Source organism: Odontesthes bonariensis, chromosome 17, assembly GCF_027942865.1.
Source record: "Odontesthes bonariensis isolate fOdoBon6 chromosome 17, fOdoBon6.hap1, whole genome shotgun sequence".
Classification (NCBI taxonomy): Eukaryota; Metazoa; Chordata; class Actinopteri; order Atheriniformes; family Atherinopsidae; genus Odontesthes; species Odontesthes bonariensis.
In genome coordinates, this window is record NC_134522.1 from 14,579,778 (window position 1) to 14,600,977 (window position 21,200).

A 21,200-nucleotide genomic window follows, 5' to 3' on the forward strand; every position below is an offset into this window, starting at 1 on the left:
TACAGAACAAATGTGTTTGCTTTTTTTTCTCATAAGGAAGTATTCCTATCACAAACATTACTTCTAATGCTTAATTTCCCTTTAACGTATAAAATAAATATGCTTACATACGTGTCATCTAAATGAAGACACGCCATGACTAAGGTTATGAAATTATGACAACCATCTGTTGCATGCTTAGCTTTTTATATGCAACAGATACCGACATACACAGGATCACTGAGGCAAATCACGGGGAGGTTTCCAGTATATTTCTCCTATTATCAGCTCACACTGCCCTGTGAGGCTTGTTGGAATTCTTGAATGACAATTTGTCAAAGCCGGATCAGTCCATTTGGAAAGGTATGCTGTGTCAGATATATGCCAGAAATTTCTCCCCGCCTCGAGTAAATGAAATTGCTGAGATTAAAAACAGGTTCTTAAAATTAGCCCTCATTCGATTTTCATCAGAAGATCACGACAACGACCGCAACTGCAGCGTAAAATCAATCGCGCAGAGTGGTACAATCAAGCCGAGCCTGGGCTGGCAGCAAGCGGGTATATTCACTTTTTCGCTGCGCCGGGGAGGGAAAAACCACTAAAACAATTGACAGTCTGGGTTTTATGTCTCCCGAAGTGTCTGCGAAATGTCTACGAAGGCAGAGCAGTGTAAGTACGGCTGTGAGTGTGCGTGTGTGTGTTTTGACTGTTTGTCACGGGGGCTGTATGGAAACTGGAAATGGGATTTTTGTTTTAACCAAGAAATCGAATAAGGGGAGCTGTCCTTGGTGATGAAACCGCGGTTGCCAAGGCAGGTTGCAACACGTCCTCTCACTGCAGAGAATGGCCGGAGGTCTCAGTGCGCACAGATAGCCACTGTATATCTCCCGCTGTTTATCTGCATGATCACAGAATACAATTACGTGACTGGACCGCACAGTGTCCGTATTGTTTTATTCAAATGTCTATCATGTATTTCTCTATTTTTGATTGACGTGGCTGCATGAGGTAGGTTCTAAAATCTAGGTGTAATGTTGGTCTCAAGGTCGACCTAATAGATTCTTTACTGAACAATAAGATCCATTATACTGATCAATCATGTGATTTCATCACACGGCGTTTAAATCTGGCGTTAATCCCCCTCATTTCACTGAATGCTTTTGAACAGGTGGAAACCAATCGCAATCTTCCCCATATAGCCGAATATCTGCTCACTTTCTGTCGCTTATTTAAATAAAACATGGGTTCAAACATGGTGTCTCAATTGGTTAAAAGTTGAGTGCTTCCATTCTTTGGTTGCCATTATAAGGAGCAACTAAGCAAGCTATGAACCAAAAATGCACCCATTTGTTGTGACTTAACCTAATTCACCACATTAACAGGAATGTTCTGACTTTTTTGGCACCAAAATTATGACCATTTGTTACTTAAAAGCGTTTAACAGTATGTGGAAGGAGGCACGTATGCTCTTGTATGGGTTTGACCACTTATGCTCACAGCCTGCAGCTGTTATTCTTATTTTGGGGTTTGTCATTTACATGTCAGAAAGAAAGCTAAACACCACTGCCCAAAGTCACAGAAAATGGATCCCCACTGCAACTTATTTTAACTCTTAATTAACCACTCAAAAACATCATAATAACATCTGACACCACTGGGAGTTGCTCTGCAAGGAGCAGCCAGCTGGGCTCAATGCTAAAAGATCCCTCAGTGTCATTTATAAAAGGATGAGGAAGCCCCCCTCTCATGTAGACGCTGACTGTGTTTTCTCAGCTTGTCTTGGGACATGAACTGACAACCTTTTGTTCATGAGCTTGTTTCTGTAAGCAATAGGTTAGAACCTCCTCTGGGGCTTCCTGTGACCTAGCTGCTACACCATAAAGGTCACCTGGTTAAGGCCAGAGAGCCATGGGAACACAGTCTCTGTTTAACATGATAATTAAAACATTTAAGTTATATGCTGCCGAGTGGCACACATGGATCTTAGCCAAACGTCAGGAGAAACACACAAAGTCTATGAAATAAGACTCATCCTTGTGCAATGATATGTGTTTTGCAGAGAAAAAGCAATGACTTTTCTTAGGTGTTGATTTGCTTGTTACTCTGCTCTTTATTTTGTCCAGTTGCCTCTAAGATACGATACTTGCAAGAGTATCACAACCGTGTGCAGCACAATATTTATCCTGTGCCGTCCGGAACGGACATTGCAAACACACTGAAATACTTTTCCCAAACCCTGCTCAGGTAAGTACCCTGCTCTGGATCCATCAGGTGAAGTAACAGACTGTAGAATGTTACATATTTAGCCTCCTTCAAGATCAGATGAGATTAATTACAGCCGGATGCTCTGGCACACTTTCTGAAAAGGATGACAGTGACACCATTAAATGTCTCATATGACTCAATGATGTTGAAAGGAAATTAGGGAAGTGGTCAGCTTGTCTATGGCTTTACCTGTTTTGCTTTGACAGACTTAAGATTGGAGCTATGGTGTTGTTTTGGAGCAGTGGCAGAGATAGACAGCTCTATGATGTTTATTGATTCAGTGGTTGGTTGCTAGATGAACGCTTCCCTTGGGCGGTCTGCTGTGTCCTCCCCAGTGGTGCAGGCGGAGGGCAGCTCCTCCAGCTATGTAGTTGCAGGGTCATTCTGCTCTCTTGGGTGCTTTGAAAGTCTGAGGAAGGAACAGCATGTTATTTCCTCCTCCAGCACAAGTAAAGTAGGCGGCCATTTTATACACATCTTACTTCAAAAATGCTCCTTTCCCTCCTTTTCTTCCGCATATACCGCAGTGATAGGATACTTGTGGTTGTTTTATTTAACACTGTCCACTTGTTGGACTGAAAATAATGTAATTGTTCTTTCTTATTAGCTAATTTGAGCAGAAATGGTCCTAAAGGCTGAACTTGTATGCCCTACTTTAATCACTGTTATCAGCTTAGTGAGCAATCTCTTGGAGATTGGCAGCTGGCCTCAATTCTACACTTTATTCCTCAGCCCCATAAGGATTATTTCTCTGCTGGAGGGTATCTTGGGTATATATATATATATATATATACATATATATATATATATATATTGCTGAGGGGCCATCCAGCACCAGCAGCAACTGTGCTGTTTTAAACATGGCCTCTCGTGGCACAGATTGAGCGAGACAAGGGGCTGCAACTGTGAGAATCTGCCATAACTCGAGTGACGATTTTGTCTCTGAGGGTCGGTATCTTCAGAGTGAGAAAAAGAATAACTCAGCGTGATTCCACTCATACCACAGCCTTGATATTTTTCCCGAAGCACAGCCTCTTTAGCCTCAGATATACAGAGCAAATCAGTCTGCCCACCATTAGAAGAGCCTTGTTTCCTCAGCAGGGACTCGGGGATTATCCATACACCTGTACCTTCTGAAGCCTGGGGTGAAGAAAAAGATAAAAATGAAGTATCCCCAGTGATGGGAGTAGTGATTCTTGAAAAGTGGAGCAGGCATGTATCATTTTTCTGGAAAGAAAAACTGAAACAGCCAGTGGAGGTAGTTGTTGATCCATACACTTAATTTAGGTGCAGAGTAGTTCGGATGCAAACCAGTAAAGACAGAAAAGTTTCAGTTTACATGTCATTGTGCCTGCCTCCTTAAAGATGAGGCACGGCATTGTCAGACCGAGGTTTTTGTATTAGTGAGTCTCTATCAGAATAAGTGCAAACAGCAGAAATCGTCCAGCACCTTTTGGACATGATTTAAGATGTATCAGCTCTGATTTAATTCAATTTGCAGACATTTGCACATGTAGTCAGCAGTGCAGGGCTTGACAGTAAATGTATGTCATGTGTCTGTATCAGTGCATTTCTACATGTGTTATGTGTTTTATATGTTTGTAAATTTTCGTGTTGTATGTATGTTTGTATGTATGTATGTATGTATGTATGCACATAGGTGTGTTTCTTTGTGTGTATATGTTCTGTGTATGCGTGTGAGTGTGTCTGTTTATGTCTGTGTTCATTGTTCAAATTAATGATGTTTTCTCTATGACAATCGGGCGGTGAAAAAGTCATACTCTGAGATACAGTCTGTTGTCGTGTACCAGTCTTATTTGAGCTTTGTAATGAATCTGCCTTGACTAAAATCTTACAGAGTATAACTTTGAGGGGATCAGTCACATGACGTAATGGTACGTTCTGCTGCTTAACATTATGCATGTAATATTATGCTAAAAAAAAACTTAATGAAATCCCCTTTTTCACTTGCCACAAAGCTCCAAAGCTGTAACTCTACTTTCTGAGTGACCTTTCAAAAAAATGAAAAAAAAAAAAAAAAAAAGAATACAGAGATACATCAGCTTTTATAATCTGGGCTCTCGTGATGAATCCCAATCGTTTGCCTGATAGAACAGCTTAGCTCTTTGATAATGAGCTGTAGAAAGAGCAATGCTCTCTGGCCCCCCCACTCCCCTCCTCCCTCCTCCACCCTAGATGCTCCACACTCAACCCAACTAGTTTTCACTTTTGTTTTCCCTCTCTTAAAGTCCAATATGTCCACCACCTTCCCCAGGGGACAGCAAACACAATTGTCCATCCTGCATTAGCTCACAAACATAATGCTACCAGTCATCTCCCCTTTGATACAACCTATTCCTTTGTCATTATAGTTTCTTCTCTACAGTAGATTAGTTGTTACATTTATTTTAGAAACCTGAATCCATATGCCTGTTGGATCTCATTATTTCTCCTGATGATACTAGTACAGTATCATAACGTATGCATACGGACATTATTTCTCTGGTGCAATAAACATGTGCTGTGACCTAGGAGCACTTGATCTAATGTCACACACATGTTTATTACTGGCTCAAGCATGTTTCAAAAGTGTCACCTCTGTATTTTCCCGAACCAATTTGGTGTCACTCCCATCCTTGACCGCCCCACTAAAGACAAGGAAATTTAATTTTGAATTGTATTCCACGGCTCATTGGCCTTTTTGCATGGAAACCACTGACTGCTGATTGGAAAATGGCAGCCTTCGAGGGACAGTCATTTGTGCTGTTCCTTTTTGGAGAAGTATGGGGTTGCCACTGAAAACATGCCATTTTTTATATTTTTGCTCCTTGTCACCAGATACGCATGAGATGCAGTGATCATTGCAGTTTGTGCTCATGTTTTTCTTTTTGTTTTCAAGTGCAAAGCAAGACAAAACTAAATAAATTGAACTAAAGTCACTCTGAACAGTCAAAGAAGGGAAAAATTGTCCATGCCTTCAGTGATAGAGTCAAATAGTGAGACACTGCATCCTATGTGGGGTTTATCTGGGTTTGTTTTTTTCTATTTACGCTGTCTCTGTAGTGCCATTTCAATGTAATGTGCTGTTTTTTTGTGTCTTTGTTGTCTCTTTTTTTCCCTTGTTCCCCTCTCCTACCCTCCCTCCCCTCCCCTCCCCTCCCGCCCCCGGAGCAGCATTCTGTCCCGCACAGGCAGGAAGGAGAACCAGGAAGCTTCCAATTTGGCCGTGCCCATGACCATGTGTCTTTTTCCTGTGCCATTCCCACTCACCCCATCTCTAAGACCACAAGTCAGTTCCATCAACCCTACAGTTACTCGCTCCCTCCTTTACAGCGTTCTGCGCGATGCCCCGTCAGACCGCGGGGGGCAGGGGCAGCAGAGTCGGGACGCTCAGCTCTCAGAGTACCCCTCTCTGGACTATCAGGGCCTCTATGTGACCCTCGTGACCCTGCTTGACCTGGTGCCCCTGCTGCAGCACGGTCAGCATGGTGAGTCAAGGCCCAGTGCACCACTGTTTGTCATCATCATCCCTGAGCCGCCTGGCCTGCATGAAGCCACTGCTGCTTTTTTGGCCTCTTTTGTAACGGGAGGAGAGAATTCCCGCTGAGGATCTTGAGGGATGCATGGGGGTGATTGGGAGCACGCTGGATCCTGTCAACTGTCATAAGCCATTGGATACACCAGACATAGATAGGCCTCCTCTTCTGTGTATCATACCTGACTGCATGTTTGTTATGCAAAGTGGGAGAAATGTTTTACTTATGTTGTCATGCGCAAATATATGCAAATGTACTGTTTATTTTTTTATTTTTTTAAATGCAGTAAGATATCATCTGAGAATGACTTAGAGTTTGTTCACTCTGTTTTGCATTGGCCCAAAGCTGCATCACTTATATGTCATGAATATTTGACCATTGTTAAAATGAATCTCAAAAGCATGAAAATCCATCCTTGTGTCTAGATTTCTCTATTTTTCCTGGGGCTTGACTTCAGTAGCTTCTTAAGAAAACTTACTTGCTTGATAAATATATTTTTATTTTCTTATTTTTTTTTAATCTGTTGTTATGTTAAATTACCAAAATGTCATGTATTTTTGTCATCTGTGGCTGCATACAGTATGCTAATACTGTATGAACAGCTGATTGAATGTGTGTCTGTGTATCTCTCTTTGTCTTTTTTTTCTTGCTCTTTCCTTTTCTCATCAGATCTGGGACAGTCCATATTTTACACAACAGCTTGCCTCCTGCCATTTCTCAGTGATGATATTCTCAGCACTTTGCCCTACACTATGATCTCCACTTTAGCAACATTCCCCCCTTTCCTCCATAAAGACATCATTGAGTACCTGAGCACCTCTTTCCTCCCCATGGCTATACGTGAGTACCACCTGTCATAAGATAGATCATTTATTTGACTTCTCCTGTTATATTGAGACTTTATGATAATTGTTAAAAAGGTACTGAGAGTAAAGCAAAACATTTATACTGTTGCAGAATTCAAAATGGAGAGAACTTGAGAGTGTTTCTTTACCTGATCATCTTAATTCTTTATCATTCTCCTTTGCCTGATGCAGTGGGCTCCACTCGAAAGGAAGGGGGAGTCCCAGCCTATGTCAATTTGTCTGCCTCATCCATGCTCATGATTGCAATGCAGTACACCTCAAATCCAGGTAAGCAACCATGTTGGTTGCTTTCAAAGCATGCATTCAAATAAGAGTGTAACGATTACTCTCTGCTTAATCTGGTGTCTGCCTCTTTCTAGTTTATCACTGTCAGTTGTTGGAGTGTCTAATGAAGCACAAACAGGAAGTGTGGAAGGTATATCCTCATTACACATCAAGAGCAGATAAAATATTCTCTGTGTAAAGAAGAGCTAAGAAAGAACACTAAGTAAGCTAATCAACAAATAGACTGAAGTCTTAGCTTTCAGGCCTAAAAGAAAAACAGTTTAACCTGCACAAAACCATTTTTTTTTGTTTAACTTTGATCAAATATGATTGAAAATACAGAAATTAAAAGCTGTCTGAATTAAAATAAACCCTAGTTTAAAAAAAAGTCAGGATGCTTTTTGAAATGTAAATAAAACAACATAGGTAACATGATTGTTAATAAACAGGATCCCAAAGAGGAGGCTTTTGGAAGCAAAGATAGCAAGAGGTTTACTTTTTTCACTTTTCATCGTCTGCAGTTCACGATGTCTTCAAAAGAGTCTGAAAAATCCTGAAAAAGTCCCTGTAGACAAATGAACGAGGCAAAAATTGGATTCTGAATGGTTGTGATCTTTGGGCCCTCACTGCATTAAAAACAAGCACAATTCCACAGTGATAATCACTTCAGGGGCTCAGGGACAACCACTGCCTGAAAACCTCTGTCAGTGAGCTCAGTTTGCTTCTTTATCGACAGATGCAAGTCAAAGCTCTACAAAAATTAAATGAGAAGTGTTGTATGGTTTGATTAGTTAAAATGTGAGGGATCGTCCGGCTTGTTGCCAGCATTATTAGATGCCTGCCTCATTTTCAAAACTAGAACAATTGGTCCACTCAGTTCCCAAATGCTCACAGAGTGAAGAAGTGTGACAAGAGAGCAATAAAAAAGTCCCTGTCCCAAATTCCTTTTAAACACAAAGTTGGCCTCAAAAATAAAGGAGCATACAGTACATTTATTCATTTGTTATTTAGTTACTATTCATATGAAGACCAAAACACTTTTTAAAGTTTCAGCATTTGGTTTGTCTCTTTTATTTACCAATGATTGTTTTCTTTTTATTGCATTTCTTTCTTTAAACAGAGTCTCAAATTATTTAGGCAATTGTGTTGTAGTAACATGAAAAAAAGCCCCCCCCTCCAAATGTTATGCTGCTCCTCTTATGTATACATACATACATACATACATACATACATACATACATACATACATACATCACATGTTGCTCATCTTAAAAGCAGCATGTAGCCAATGTATATATCATTTCCGGATAATTATTTCCTGTCATTAACCTAAATGTGTTCCTAAAATCAATGCTCTTTATGTACACTTGATATTTATCCTGCATGCAGGACCTGCTTTATGTCATATCCTATGGCCCATCCCAAGTAAAACCTCCAGCTGTACAAATGCTGTTTCATTACTGGCCCAACCTGAAGCCACCAGGAGCCATCAGTGAATATAGAGGGCTGCAGTACACAGGTAAGATACTCTTAATCTGCTGCTTGAGCTGTTCTCGAGCTGATCAAAGGTGTAACCTGACAACCATTTTCTCCTTTCCCTCCTCCATGTTCTTCCAATCTTTTATCTCTCCACCTCCGCCTTTGTGTAGCCTGGAATCCCATCCACTGTCAACATATTGAGTGCCACAATGCCATCAATAAACCTGCCGTCAAGGTGACTATGGTTATGAAAAAGTCCATTAAAGAAGCCCACATTGTGAAGCTGTATTACCATATTAGAATGGATTAGCAGAATGTTGTGAATTCCAAAGCTTACACCCTGGAAAAGTTAATCAGAAATGCATGGGACATGGGCCAGATTTCCTCGCTGAGTTCAACCATGCATTGCTTTTGTGAGCCCCTCAGTCAATAAATCAGTAGTGGGGTAGTGATGTCACCTATTACGCTGCTTTGCACCAGTCTCTGCTGCTGCTTCTCTGCTTTATCATCTCTGCCTGCCTTTACTCAACTGTGCTCAAAACTGACAAATAGAGTTGGAACAGGGAGCAAGGATGGGGGCTTTATTTCAATTACCAGGAGCAAGAAGGCGGTAGAGGGGGAGGGGGGCCTTAATTGGAAGCGGTGACCCCATGCAGCCCTTGAGGATAGGGTGGCATCAGTTGAGCACAGTAAATTACAGTGCACCATCTGAACATTGAGGCCGTGAGCATTTAGCACAGGACCAGGCACAGGTTGCAACAGAATGGAGTGCAACATATGCATGCAGCCACCCTCACAGAGGAAAAAGGAGACAGATGAAGGTGTCAGGCGTTTTAAAAACAACTTGTATAAGAACACCATGTACTACCACTGGTGTATACAGTGTGAGACATCATTGAAAGACAGCTTTCGGTTAAGAAATGAGGAATTCCACTTTTGCTTTATGACTAATTGTTACTTTTCCCATTATCTGCATGAAAATTAATGCTCAAAATACTGATATTTATTTGAAATGACAAATGCATATTCTCCCCCTACCTGTGCTACTTTTACAGATGTGCATAGATCCTACTCTCTCTGTCGCCCTGGGAGACAAGCCCCCACCTCTTTACATATGTGAGGAGTGCAGCCAGAGGATAGCCGGGTATGCATCTGATTCACCTCATTTCTCCACCCCTCAGTACTCCAAATGCACAATCATTCAACAACCGTCACCTACCGATTGCCTCATTATTCCTCTCTTTAACCCAGGGGAAATACATAGCCATGGTTACATAATTCCGTCGCTACACTAATGAGATCATCACCACAAAAACGTGTATCCACTTGTTTCTCTTTTCTCCAGGATGGCCATATGGCTTTGCAGTTTTGCATTGTTCTCGATGCTAAGTGAAGATGTTTAGGATTTATCTCTGTTATGAAGCTGTGACTGCCATGTATGCACAAAGTTTAATTTCACACAAGCTCTGAGAAGCGTTTCACCTATAAATCATGTATTGTTTCAATGTTTCTTTGACCTTTCCAGAGATCACGCTGAGTGGCTTGTCGATGTCCTCCTGCCTCAAGGTGAGTTGGAATATTCCTGCCTTACAGACACATTAGAGAGATATATTAAAGACAACAGTTGTTGACATCAAAGTATAGGACTGATGTAAATGAATTGTGGATTTTCAATAGAAAATTTCATTTACATCCCTCACATGAAAATGAACAGTTAAAACCACAAGTTAACAGTAGATAACCAGATGCATCCCTGCAGCTGTTACACATATTTTTGTATTCATGTTGGTGTCCTGTGGTGTACCACCAGACTCAATCCATGAACTAACATTAGGTATGCTATTGCATAAAGTTCCATATTAGTGATGATAATGAGCTGGAAATTCATGCTGTAGATTCCTCATAACTACACAAAGTAGTGGTGTTTTAGTGACTCATTAGGTCTCACTTATTTATTATTAATGTTTTATGTCATGTCATGTTTTTTTTGTTTTTTTCAGATTTTAATAACGAACAGGCACTGTAAAGAATTTTGCTGTTTGAGTTTGTATTTAATTTGTAAAACAGTTATAGATTTTACGTTGAAGTTCTTGTTGGGTTTTGCAAATTTTGTTAATCGTTGTCAAATTTCCTCTGCAGCTGAGATATCTGCCATCTGTCAAAAGAAGGTAAGATGTTAAAATTGCAACATTAATGACACTAAACTGCAGCATCATCTCATATTTTACCTCGTTCAGTTCATGTTAATGATCTTTATCAGATTTTAAAGTAACTTATTTTAGAGAAATTTTCAAGCCAAGCTAAATGTTTCATCACAAATCCAACAGCACACACATTTGAATTTTTTCTGTTGGCTGTAAAAGAACATAACGTGTCTGTAAACCTTGAGAAAACATTTCCTGAAATACACTTCATATGTGATCCATAACAAGGTCATTTATTCATGAACCTGAAAAGGTTTTTTCATTGAGAAGTGCATTCACTGAAGCAGCTAAGCACAGGCCAACTCGTTTGAAATAAAGCTGCTGGGGCGTGATGTTTATTTGCTGTTGTTGAATGCACCGGCCTCAGGCTAAAGTGCTCCCTGCTGGTTTCTAGGGAGACAGTGGGCAAACTGAGTGTGGTGTGATCTCAGGTATTCCCGTCCGGCTGAGCAGCCTCCCTGTGTTGTGCATTGAAACAGCTGGCCTCCACCCTGGTTTGTCTGGAAGTTTATAATCTGCAGCCTCCTTCTCTGTGCAGGATTGGTCCATCTCATTCTAGGAAACTAAACTGGCACTTGGATTTACACCTACGCTGTCATTAATGAGACATTACTTTAAATCTGAAAATAGGTACCTATAAATACACTATATATATATACTATACCAAAATAGAGCATACTGTGAAAACAGCAGCATCAGGGTAGCATCTTTTGATGTTGAAAGTCAAATGGGGAATGAGAGAACTCACCATCAGAGGACAGATATGTTAATTTGATAGGGAGCAGTGCATCCCTCTAATGGCACAAGATTAGAGGCTGATCAGATTAGGATGGCTCTCTAGTGCCATGCTTTTTATTTTTAGAAACCTGAGACACCGTAGGGACACATGAAGCTTTTTTCTGTCTGTCTCTGCAGATGTGCACAGATCAACCTCTCCTCTCAGATGCAATTTTGATAAAAAGTGGCATTCATTGTCTGAGAACTGAGTCATTTTTGAAGCCTGGAAATACGATTATTTTTAGAGCTTTGTGATCAGGCAGCTGATTTGCTGTGATTGTTGTGAGTGTTCTTACTTCGTTGCCTGGACCACAAATAAACTGCCTTCTTCTCCTCCTCCTACCCCCGTTTTCTTGGCTTCATCTACTGTAGAACTGCAGCTCTCATGTCAGGAGGGCCGTGGTCACCTGCTTCTCAGCTGGCTGCTGTGGGCGCCATGGCAACCGGCCTGTCCGCTACTGCAAGCGTTGCCATGTCAACCACCACAGCAGTGAGGTGGGGGCTGCGGCGGAGACCCATCTGTACCAGACCTCACCCCCTCCCATCAACACCCGAGAGTGCGGAGCGGAGGAGCTCGTGTGCACCGTGGAAGCTGTTATAAGGTATAAACACAGTGTTTACAAATACAGCAACGCATCATCGCCAGTTACCGAACATATGCCTGTGTTGCTGTAAAGCTTCAATGTGAATAAATGGACAAGAATAACGCGTCAATTTAGATCCACCGTCACCTTCCTAAATGTACCTATCTCTCCTTTGCTCTTTCTCCTCTATCATCTAAATTGAATTTTTCTCCCGACTTCTGTGTCCTCTGTTGTTCCTTTCATTCTCTGTATTCGTCCAGCCTTCTGAAGGAGGCAGAAATACATGCAGAACAGCGTGAGTTTGAGCTGAACAGGCGTCGTCAGATGGGCCTGTCTGCCTCTCACCACTCTCTGGACAACATTGAGTTTGACAACAAGGAGGACGACCAGCACGACCAGCGCCTCCTCAGTCAGTTTGGCATCTGGTTCCTGGTGTGTAATCACACGCTGTTGTTGTGATGAACAGTGATGGCTTGGATAAGAATGTGTACGCAACACGGCTATCATTGCTGCTCTGTTTACTTTAATCGTTTACATCTGCAGGTGAGCCTGTGCACCCCCAATGAGAACACGCCCACAGAGAGTTTGGCTCGGCTGGTCAGCATGGTCTTCCAGTGGTTTCACTCCACTGCCTATATGATGGATGATGAAGTCGGAAGCCTGGTGGAGAAGCTAAAACCGCAGTTTGTCACAAAGTGGCTGAAAACAGTGTGTGAAGTGCGCTTTGATGTCATGGTCATGTGTCTGCTGCCCAAACCAGTAGAGTTTGCCAGGGTAAGGTTAAACCCAGGTTGCTTTGGGAGACATGGTTAAGGCATTCATCGTGAAATTGTAACAAACAGAATATTTCATTCGTACTTTTCTACAGGTAGGAGGCTACTGGGACAAGTCATGTAGCACAGTGACACAGCTGAAGGAGGGTCTGAACAGGATATTGTGTCTGATACCTTACAATGTCATCAGTCAACCACTGTGGGAGTGCTTTATGCCTGAGTGGTTGGAGGCCATCCGTACAGAGGTGCCTGACAACCAGCTCAAAGAGTTCCGGGAGGTGCTCAGGTACTTAGATGTAGTGTCTAACAAACATTTTCAAAAAGAATGGGCAGAGCAAAGGGAATTAACAGCTCTAAGAGATACTATAAAACACTTTTCATCTTGTTTTAAAAAAAAAAAAAAAAAGTACCCTCTTTGTATAAAATATTTGAATAAACGAGACCCTCAGCTGTGTGAAGTGAACATAACTGATTGTGTGACATTATTAGGGCATCCATCTTCCATCTCTGTAACACGTTCACATTAATATACTCTGTGGTTCTGTCTTCTTCCTGCAGCAAGATGTTTGATATTGAGCTTTGCCCCCTGCCCTTCTCCATGGAGGAAATGTTTGGCTTCATCAGCTGCAGATTCTCTGGCTACCCGGCATCTGTCCAGGAGCAGGCTCTGCTGTGGCTGCATGTAAGCCTGCGCACGCTCTCCTGCACACAAACACACGGTCCTGTGTCTACTTCCTATCCTGCGGTTCTGTCCACAGCGCGTGTGAACTGAACTGGTTGTAAGGGAGTGTGAGAGTCTGGGCAGGGGCCCCACTGAATATGGATCTGGGTCATATAATGAGACTTACAGAGATAGGAGGGATTGAGCCTTTCATCCCATATGCACTAACGGCTTGTTGCCCTGTATACTGTATGTGGATCAGTTTGAAGTTTTCTGTCACTGTGATGAAGATATTGCTTTTGTTTACCTTCAGCATAGAGATCACATTCACATGAGAAAGGAAAGCTGTACCCAGGCTTTTAAAGTTAAAGTCATACAGCTAACGGGTTTATTTTGTGTGTAGTACCACTTTCCACAAATAACATTCTTATATCTTTAGTTTTAAGTTTGAACATAATCTTCCAAACTAAATATCAGAGGTGAATAGCATTTTGTACTTAATTGTAATCATTTCACTTAACTCGGACTAACAACATTTTGTGTCATTTGTGTTTTTGCACAAGTTATTTCAAATTAGAATAGAATGGACATTTGTTTAAGTTATAGACTCTGTTGTTTTGAATGGAGAGTTAAAATTCCTATTTGTCGTGTTGGTACAAAGGTTCTGTCAGAGCTGGACATCGTGGTGCCTCTACAGCTGCTGATTGGGATGTTCTCTGATGGAGTGAACTCACTGAAGGAACTGGCCAATCAGAGAAAGGCACGCGTTTCAGATTTGTCTGGCAACACTGGAGCTCGCAGGGTGAGCAAGACTCTAATGTCGGACATACACCCAAATGATCAGAGAAAAGAGAGTTTAGTGTTCACCTTCTTTTCTATTTCTTTCCACTCATTTAATTATTGACAATAAGCCAAGAAAATACAGCTATTCTCCATAAAAAAGCAACAGTTCCCTATACTCTGATCATCACCTGATTAAATGTTATTACACTCTGGGTCAGGTTTTATGTTTTGTGTCATGTCAGATGCCTGTTTAAGATTATGGCGTTCACATTTATGCTCATCTGGGCTTTTCTGTTCTACTACCCGTGGATGAGGTGTATGTTGTCATGGTAACTACTCCTATCTAAATATAGCTCTCTTAAAGGGCTTAATTGAACTTGACTGTGATGTAGATTTATCACTGAAATTAACAGCCTCACATGTGCCATTTTAACTGGCAATAAAAATTAGTTTTTAAAGGCGTGTAAGAGCCAGGAATGCCTTGAATTTAAAGTGAAATACGTTTTAGTTTTTATAGTGATGATGTCTCTTGTTGTAGGTGAGTGTGGTGTCAGATCCAGGACGCCGTGGGCAGCACAACACCCTCAGCCCGTTCCCCAGCCCCTTCAAGAGCCCGTTTCGCAGCCCCCTGCGTTGCAGCCCTTTTAAAAACCTGGGTCACGCCACAGGGCACTGCGCCCTGGACCTGGACTGTGAAGACGACGACATGAATCTTGGCTGTTTCATCCTCATGTTTGACCTCATCTTAAAGCAGGTGAACACCCTCCTGCACCCTCATTTCCATCATTAACTAAATTATCAGTATGTTCTCCTGTGCTCCAACACAAAACCTGTTGTATTGTACAACCTTTAGAACAATATACAGCAGTCAGCCAGTTATAACGTTTTAGGGCACGGAGTAGGACCCAAATGCGGGCTCACAAATAGAGGCAGGTGGATGTGAAGGAGACAAGGACTGAGGAAGGAACAGAGCTTGATATGGAATATGACTAGAAACATGGCAATAAGAGAAATACAAAGAAGCAGGAGATTTACAAAAAAAAAACAATTATACGTGTGTAAAGACGGCCAGAGTTCTCGACATATATATAAACACTAAAACAAAGTAACAAGGAAAATCATAACCCATGGAAATCCAAAAGAGAAGGGTTAAAACGAGAACAAGAAAACAAAGCCTATAGATCATAACACCAGTCATATAAAAACACTCTCTATTCAGTGACAACAGTACCCACAGGTGGGATCTTGAGATTTGTGCGTCATGCTCTACTTTTTGCTCCTCTGTTTTTTCGGTCGTCTCACCCCCCTGTTGTTGCAGATGGAGCTCCAGGATGATGGTGTGATGCTGGGTCTAGACAGTAGCCTGGGGAAGGATATCGTGGGCATCATCAACAATGTCTTCCAGGCCCCGTGGGGGGGCTCACACACCTGCCAGAAGGATGAGAAGGCCCTTGAGTGCAGCCTGTGTCAATCCAGCATCCTGTGCTACCAGCTGGGCTGCGAGCTCCTGGAGAGGCTGACCCCCCGGGAAGAGATTCGCCTGGTGGTGAGACATGCATGCATATATTAAGCCCGTGTATTAAGCAGGTATAGCTTTGTAATAATTACTCTGTAGACATTGTGTCCCAAAAGCCAGTGCCAGACACACCACTGTCTGTCAGGTCGAGCTCATTTGTTACAGATTGCACAAAACACAAAGACTGTCCATCACTTTGTCTCTTCATAAACGATTCTTAAAAAAAGACCTGTGAATATCAAGCTCGCATATGTTAAAAATGCAGACATCTTGATGTTGTTTATTTAAAATAATTGATCAGAATAATTCAGAAGACAGAACAGACAGTTTCCTATTGTACTTATAGAACATTACCTTTCCTCTGCAGGAGCCCACGGATAGTTTGGAAGAAACCTTGCTTCCGTCTCAAACTGACTTCTCCCTTGGGGCGGAAAATGGGAGTGAGGAAGGAGACAACCCAAGTGGAACAAACACTGACATCCCCAGCCACACCTCTCCTGAGAATGCATGTGTGTATCCGTTCAATAGTCAATGTTCAAACAGAGGAATGTAGACTTTCTATCATTTTAAACAGTATTTCCTGCCAGTGGCGTACCAATAATCCTTAAAGTCATGCTTGGACATTTTTGGATATATGCTTGTTGGATTAATATGAGCTAAACTTGTGAGTTACATTTTTTGGCTTCATGATATACAGAATAGGAAATGCCACTCATGGGTGATGCCACTCATGACTGTGATGTTTAGAGACTAGAAAGTGTGCACGTCCAGGAAATAGTTCATAAACCACTTTGAGATGTAAAATATGGGTAGATTTTGTTAAACCTGTTTTGAAATGATTTTTGGTTCTTCCAGCCATGAAGAATAATTCTGACAAGAAGTTCTCCTACCAGCAGCTCCCCGTCTCTTTGAAGCTTATATACACCATTCTGCAGGTAACAATTCTGAATAACTGAATATTAAAACTGAGGCACAAATAGCCCAGAGAAATTCAAGAATATGATTGATGTCAGTGTGCTCTGTTAGTCATAAACCTGTCTTGTATTGTCAGGAAATGTCCAAGTTTGAAGAGCCTGACATCTTGTTCAACATGCTGAACTGTTTGAGGATCCTTTGTCTCCATGGAGAGTGTTTGTACCTCGCCCGTAAGGATCACCCCCAGTTTCTGGCCCACATCCAGGAAAAGATGCTTATCCCCAGGTGCGTAGAGTTAGCACAGGAAAAGGTGGCAAGTTTTGAGGGAAATATCTTTTAGTTATTCATTTTGCAAACTCTGTGACTGCCGTTTCAGCACGTGTCTACTCAGCCAATGTTGTTTGTGTTTCAGCCTATGGTCGATGTTGAAGTCAGAGTTTTGCCAGCTGGCCTCTTTGGCTGTGCCACAGCTCCTCCATGCTCTGTCTCTATCTCATGGCGCTGACATCTTCTGGAACCTCATCAACACAAATTTCAACAGTAAAGACTGGAAAATACGATTTGAGGCTGGTGAGATATTTCATCTATTCGATAACTGTACCGGCTTCTCAAGGTACATCGTATCACATGCGGATATAATCCCCGACAACTCTGCTTTTATCATTCCCCTCTGTGGTGGCAGTTGGTGGTCAATAAACTGTTATAGGAAGACCTGTGTTCTCCTCGTATAATCTGTTCCTAAACCACTCCCTGCCTACTTCTCTCCTGTGTTGCCATGGTTACCGTGTGATTCAAACAGGCGGCAAAGAGGAACTGTAGGATTAATAAGGTTTTTCTCGCCTTGTGATTGGCAGAGAGCAGCCTCATGACCTTGACACAAAGGCAGACGACTGTTCCTGTGACTCGATATGTGTTGATTTATGGGGAACAGTAATACCATGACATAAGCCTGAGACACGAGGGTGTAATGTTATCAGCGTGTTGTGAATTTGAATGGTTAGAAAAAATTCAATCAGTAAAATGCTGTCCAGTCAGCTGAAAAGCTGTTAGTCTGATTATGAAGGCTTGTATCATGCCCACTTTTTAAAATTGTTGAAACATATAAATAGAAAAATGTGGCATAATTCTCCAAGAAAAAAAAAAAAGACGTATTTCAGCCATGAATGAAACCAGCGGGCCATCTGGCTTCTGCTCAGAACCACTATCTCTCACACGCTGACACCTGGTGGTGAATAGTGGCTCAGAGTGGTTAAAGGATTATGAATTAAGAAAGGACTTTTTAAAGTGATTCTAAATAAAATTGCCAATCACTGTAAGGATGTCTTTGTTTCTTTATAGGGATAATGGCTGAGTAGATGCTTATTTTGGGACTAGTTGGAATTTAATCAAGTAAAAGTACCACTACAGAGGTGTAAGATACTGTTGATGTGCTCCCTTTGAATATCTGTATTAACAGCAACAACTGTTTTATAATAGTCACGCATCTGCAACATGTTACTTTTATATTTTATATGTATATGTATATGTTATATACAGTTTCATGCACATGCTGACCTGGTAACTTTGAGGGGTTTTAGGAAGAAAACAACAGGAAAGCACAGAAGAACATTTTTGGGCATTTTCCTTTAAATTTGAGAGATTTATAAATGATCTTTTGAACATTTGTTGAAATGAAAACATGTGGGATGTATTCTCAAAACTTAAAAATGATCATTCATTGTAACAAACCATCATTTTGAAAGTAAACTCTTACTCTGACAATTAAATATCATTGAGTTAAAGGTAAAATATTTTGTGCTGAAATTTAGTATAAATGTCTAAAAAATGGGACGATTAAGGTAAAGTCCAAGTACACTGAAAACAAGTTATTTAATTAAATTTGTTTAGTTATTCTTTGCCACTGAATGTGTGTGTATGTAAATACTTCCTTGTGAGCACAATGGCATTTGACAAACTGTCATTATGTTGAATAGAACACTTAAAATGATACTTTAAAATTGTGCAAAAAAACATGTAGATATGTAATAGCTAAAAAGCTAAGTAGTTCATTAACCTACCTTAATTACCTTCATCGATGACCTCATCGCTGCTTCTGATCATGATCATTATTTCAGCACCTGGCAGCTCAGCTGCCTCTTGTTCACAGTGTGTGTTCTGTTTGCCTTCCTGATGAATCATTTTCACTCTTTACTTGTGAAATCCCCCCAGTTGAGAAGATAGCGGTGCTGTGTCGGTTTCTGGACATCGGTGCAGTGACAAAAAACCACTTGTTGAAGTACTCCTTGGCCCACGCATTCTGCTGCCTCCTGGCTTCTGTAGAAGACGTCAACCCGGCTGTGGCCACCAGGGCCAGACTCCTGCTGGACACCATCAAGAGGCCGGCACTGCAGGTGACCCGTACTGTTTTACAGTTCAGAGAGCACAACTGAATTTGCCTGGCATGCAGTAAAGTACAAAGCAAAAATCTCAAGCCACCTCTCAATTCTTTATATATTATAATATTAGTATAGTGTATATTAAAACGTGTAAACATATATTAATGAAAATGCATTATGGAAGGCAAAAAACAGAGCTTGTGCACTTCTAGTCATGAGTATGAAAGTCAATATTTGGTATGAGCGCCTTTATTCTTCAACTCAGTTTGAACTCTCTTAGACAAGCCTTCTTATTGTTTTTTTAAGTAGTCTTCAGTAATAGTTCTACAGACTTCTTGAAGGACATCCCAAAACTCTTCTTTGGATGTTGGCTGCCTTTTGTTCCATTCTCTGTCAAGATGAGCCCACACTGCTTCAATAATGTTAAGATCTGGGCTCTGCGGAGGATTCATCACGTTGCCACTGATTTTCAGTCCAGTTCTCTTGTCATTTGGCATACGTCAGCCTTTTCTCCTTGTTTCCCTTCCTTAAAAATGGCTTCTTGACAGCCATTCTGTCTCCATTTGTGCAGTTTCCTCAAAAAATTAAACAACACACTGCACACCATGCTGGGATATGCCAAGTTTTCACCTAAAAGCAATGTAGAAATAACTGTGTTGGTGCAAAACTAATATTTTATATCCTTTATCTATTCTATGTCAAACTGTAGATGGCTCATGATGTTTTTTCATACTATTGTAAATAGGAAAGGCCAATGCAATGTTTTTTTTGATTTGTAGAAAATCATAAAATGTCAGTTTTGTGATTTCTAAATTTACAGGCTTTGAAAATACAACATTCATATTCACGTCTTATCAATATCTTGATATACATCATAAATATATATGTATTAATGTTTATGAAATAACAGTAAGTTTCACTTTTGGCTGAGATATTTCCAGTACCTCTCATAACGCAAAACTGTGAGGAACATCGGTAAAACATCAGTAAAACAAGAACCAGCTGGCAGCACAGTTGGTCCTTACTTTACGGGAGAAATGTAAGAGAGAATAATGTGGGAGTGTACCTGCATGGCTTCATTTTCTGCTGTATAATTATGTGTCTACATTGTGCACTTCACAGGGCCTGTGCCTGTGTCTGGATTTCCAGTTTGACACAGTTGTGAGGGATCGTCCCATCATCCTCAGCAAACTTCTACTCCTGCACTTCCTGAAAAAAGACATTCCTGCCCTTAGCTGGGAGTTTTTTGTCAACCGCTTTGAAACATTATCTTTGGAGGCTCAGCTCCACCTGGACTGCAACAAAGAGTTTCCTTTCCCAACTAGTACGTAGCCGCTTTGTCTCATTTTAAAGTTTTGCTCCTGCTTCATTTACGCTGCTCATAAGAAGAGCGTAACAGCTTGACAGACTTCCAGTTTAAGATTGCAATCTTTCTTCTTTTTTTGATAGCCATCACAGCTGTTCGAACCAATGTGGCTAACCTTAGCGACACAGCGATGTGGAAGATACGTAGGGCCCGTTTTGCCAGGAATCGCCAGAAGAGTGTGCGCTCCTTGCGTGACAGCGTGAAGGGAGGCCAGGCAGAGTCCAAACGAGCGTTTTCACTTCCAGAGTCACTGAGCAACAGACTTCGTGAGTAGCAAAGATTAGACTGATAATCAGTCTAATCTGAACCTTTGTGACTCTAGTTCAGCCTCTGGTCAAATACTGTTTGCAAAGACTTGTGCCGCATATGTGTTTTTGCGCAAACATCAACTCAACATTACTTTAAAAGATGCCCTGGTGCTTAAATAATCGAAAAGCTCTGCAGAAATCTCTATATTTTTTTCTCACAAAGATGACTTAGAACATAATTAGATTTTTCCAAAAAGTAGATCCCAATTAATTAAATGAAAATCGATAATTCGTTTATTGATGAAAAATTATCCAATTTTACAGTTAGTGGCATAAGTGTGTGGACTTTTCCTGTCAGAATCTGGTGTGGTCTCCTTGAGCAGCAACAACTGCAACAAAACAGGCCCAAACAGACAGAACGAGATTCTTATCTCGGAGGGCAGGGTTTTCCTTCCTCCAAACAAAACATTTCCCATTTTTTTCCCCCCCATTTCTATTTTGGTGTAATCCATAAAAAACGCAAAACATTTTTCAACACTTTTCTGACTTGTCTGTGGGATCTTTAATGCAGTTGGACAGCAATGCTCTTTTTTTGGATGTGCATCAAAA

At 41.1% G+C, this 21,200-nt stretch overlaps 1 protein-coding gene across 7 annotated transcripts in view; it reads left to right on the forward strand.

Annotated features, from left to right (window-relative positions):
• Positions 1-495: 495 nt before the first annotated feature.
• Positions 496-21,200, forward strand: part of unc79 (unc-79 homolog, NALCN channel complex subunit) — a 36,057-nt gene continuing 15,352 nt past the window's right edge. For 3 of the 7 annotated variants that reach the window (XM_075447530.1, XM_075447531.1, XM_075447533.1), the window contains exons 1-26: positions 497-648; positions 2,103-2,223; positions 5,419-5,732; positions 6,450-6,620; positions 6,818-6,913; positions 7,006-7,061; positions 8,300-8,429; positions 8,560-8,624; positions 9,445-9,533; positions 9,915-9,955; positions 10,529-10,557; positions 11,743-11,972; positions 12,215-12,386; positions 12,498-12,728; positions 12,823-13,013; positions 13,286-13,409; positions 14,050-14,190; positions 14,710-14,925; positions 15,490-15,717; positions 16,055-16,196; positions 16,543-16,622; positions 16,739-16,887; positions 17,015-17,172; positions 18,811-18,992; positions 20,100-20,301; positions 20,427-20,609. In XM_075447530.1, coding sequence (XP_075303645.1) covers positions 627-648; positions 2,103-2,223; positions 5,419-5,732; positions 6,450-6,620; positions 6,818-6,913; positions 7,006-7,061; positions 8,300-8,429; positions 8,560-8,624; positions 9,445-9,533; positions 9,915-9,955; positions 10,529-10,557; positions 11,743-11,972; positions 12,215-12,386; positions 12,498-12,728; positions 12,823-13,013; positions 13,286-13,409; positions 14,050-14,190; positions 14,710-14,925; positions 15,490-15,717; positions 16,055-16,196; positions 16,543-16,622; positions 16,739-16,887; positions 17,015-17,172; positions 18,811-18,992; positions 20,100-20,301; positions 20,427-20,609 — 3,763 coding nt within the window. In that variant the 5' untranslated portion in view covers positions 497-626. Of the gene's footprint in view, positions 649-2,102; positions 2,224-5,418; positions 5,733-6,449; positions 6,621-6,817; positions 6,914-7,005; positions 7,062-8,299; positions 8,430-8,559; positions 8,625-9,444; positions 9,534-9,914; positions 9,956-10,528; positions 10,558-11,742; positions 11,973-12,214; positions 12,387-12,497; positions 12,729-12,822; positions 13,014-13,285; positions 13,410-14,049; positions 14,191-14,709; positions 14,926-15,489; positions 15,718-16,054; positions 16,197-16,542; positions 16,623-16,738; positions 16,888-17,014; positions 17,173-18,810; positions 18,993-20,099; positions 20,302-20,426; positions 20,610-21,200 lie in introns of those variants that run through there. The other 4 variants (XM_075447529.1, XM_075447532.1, XM_075447534.1 and 1 more) reach the window with 3 other exon arrangements.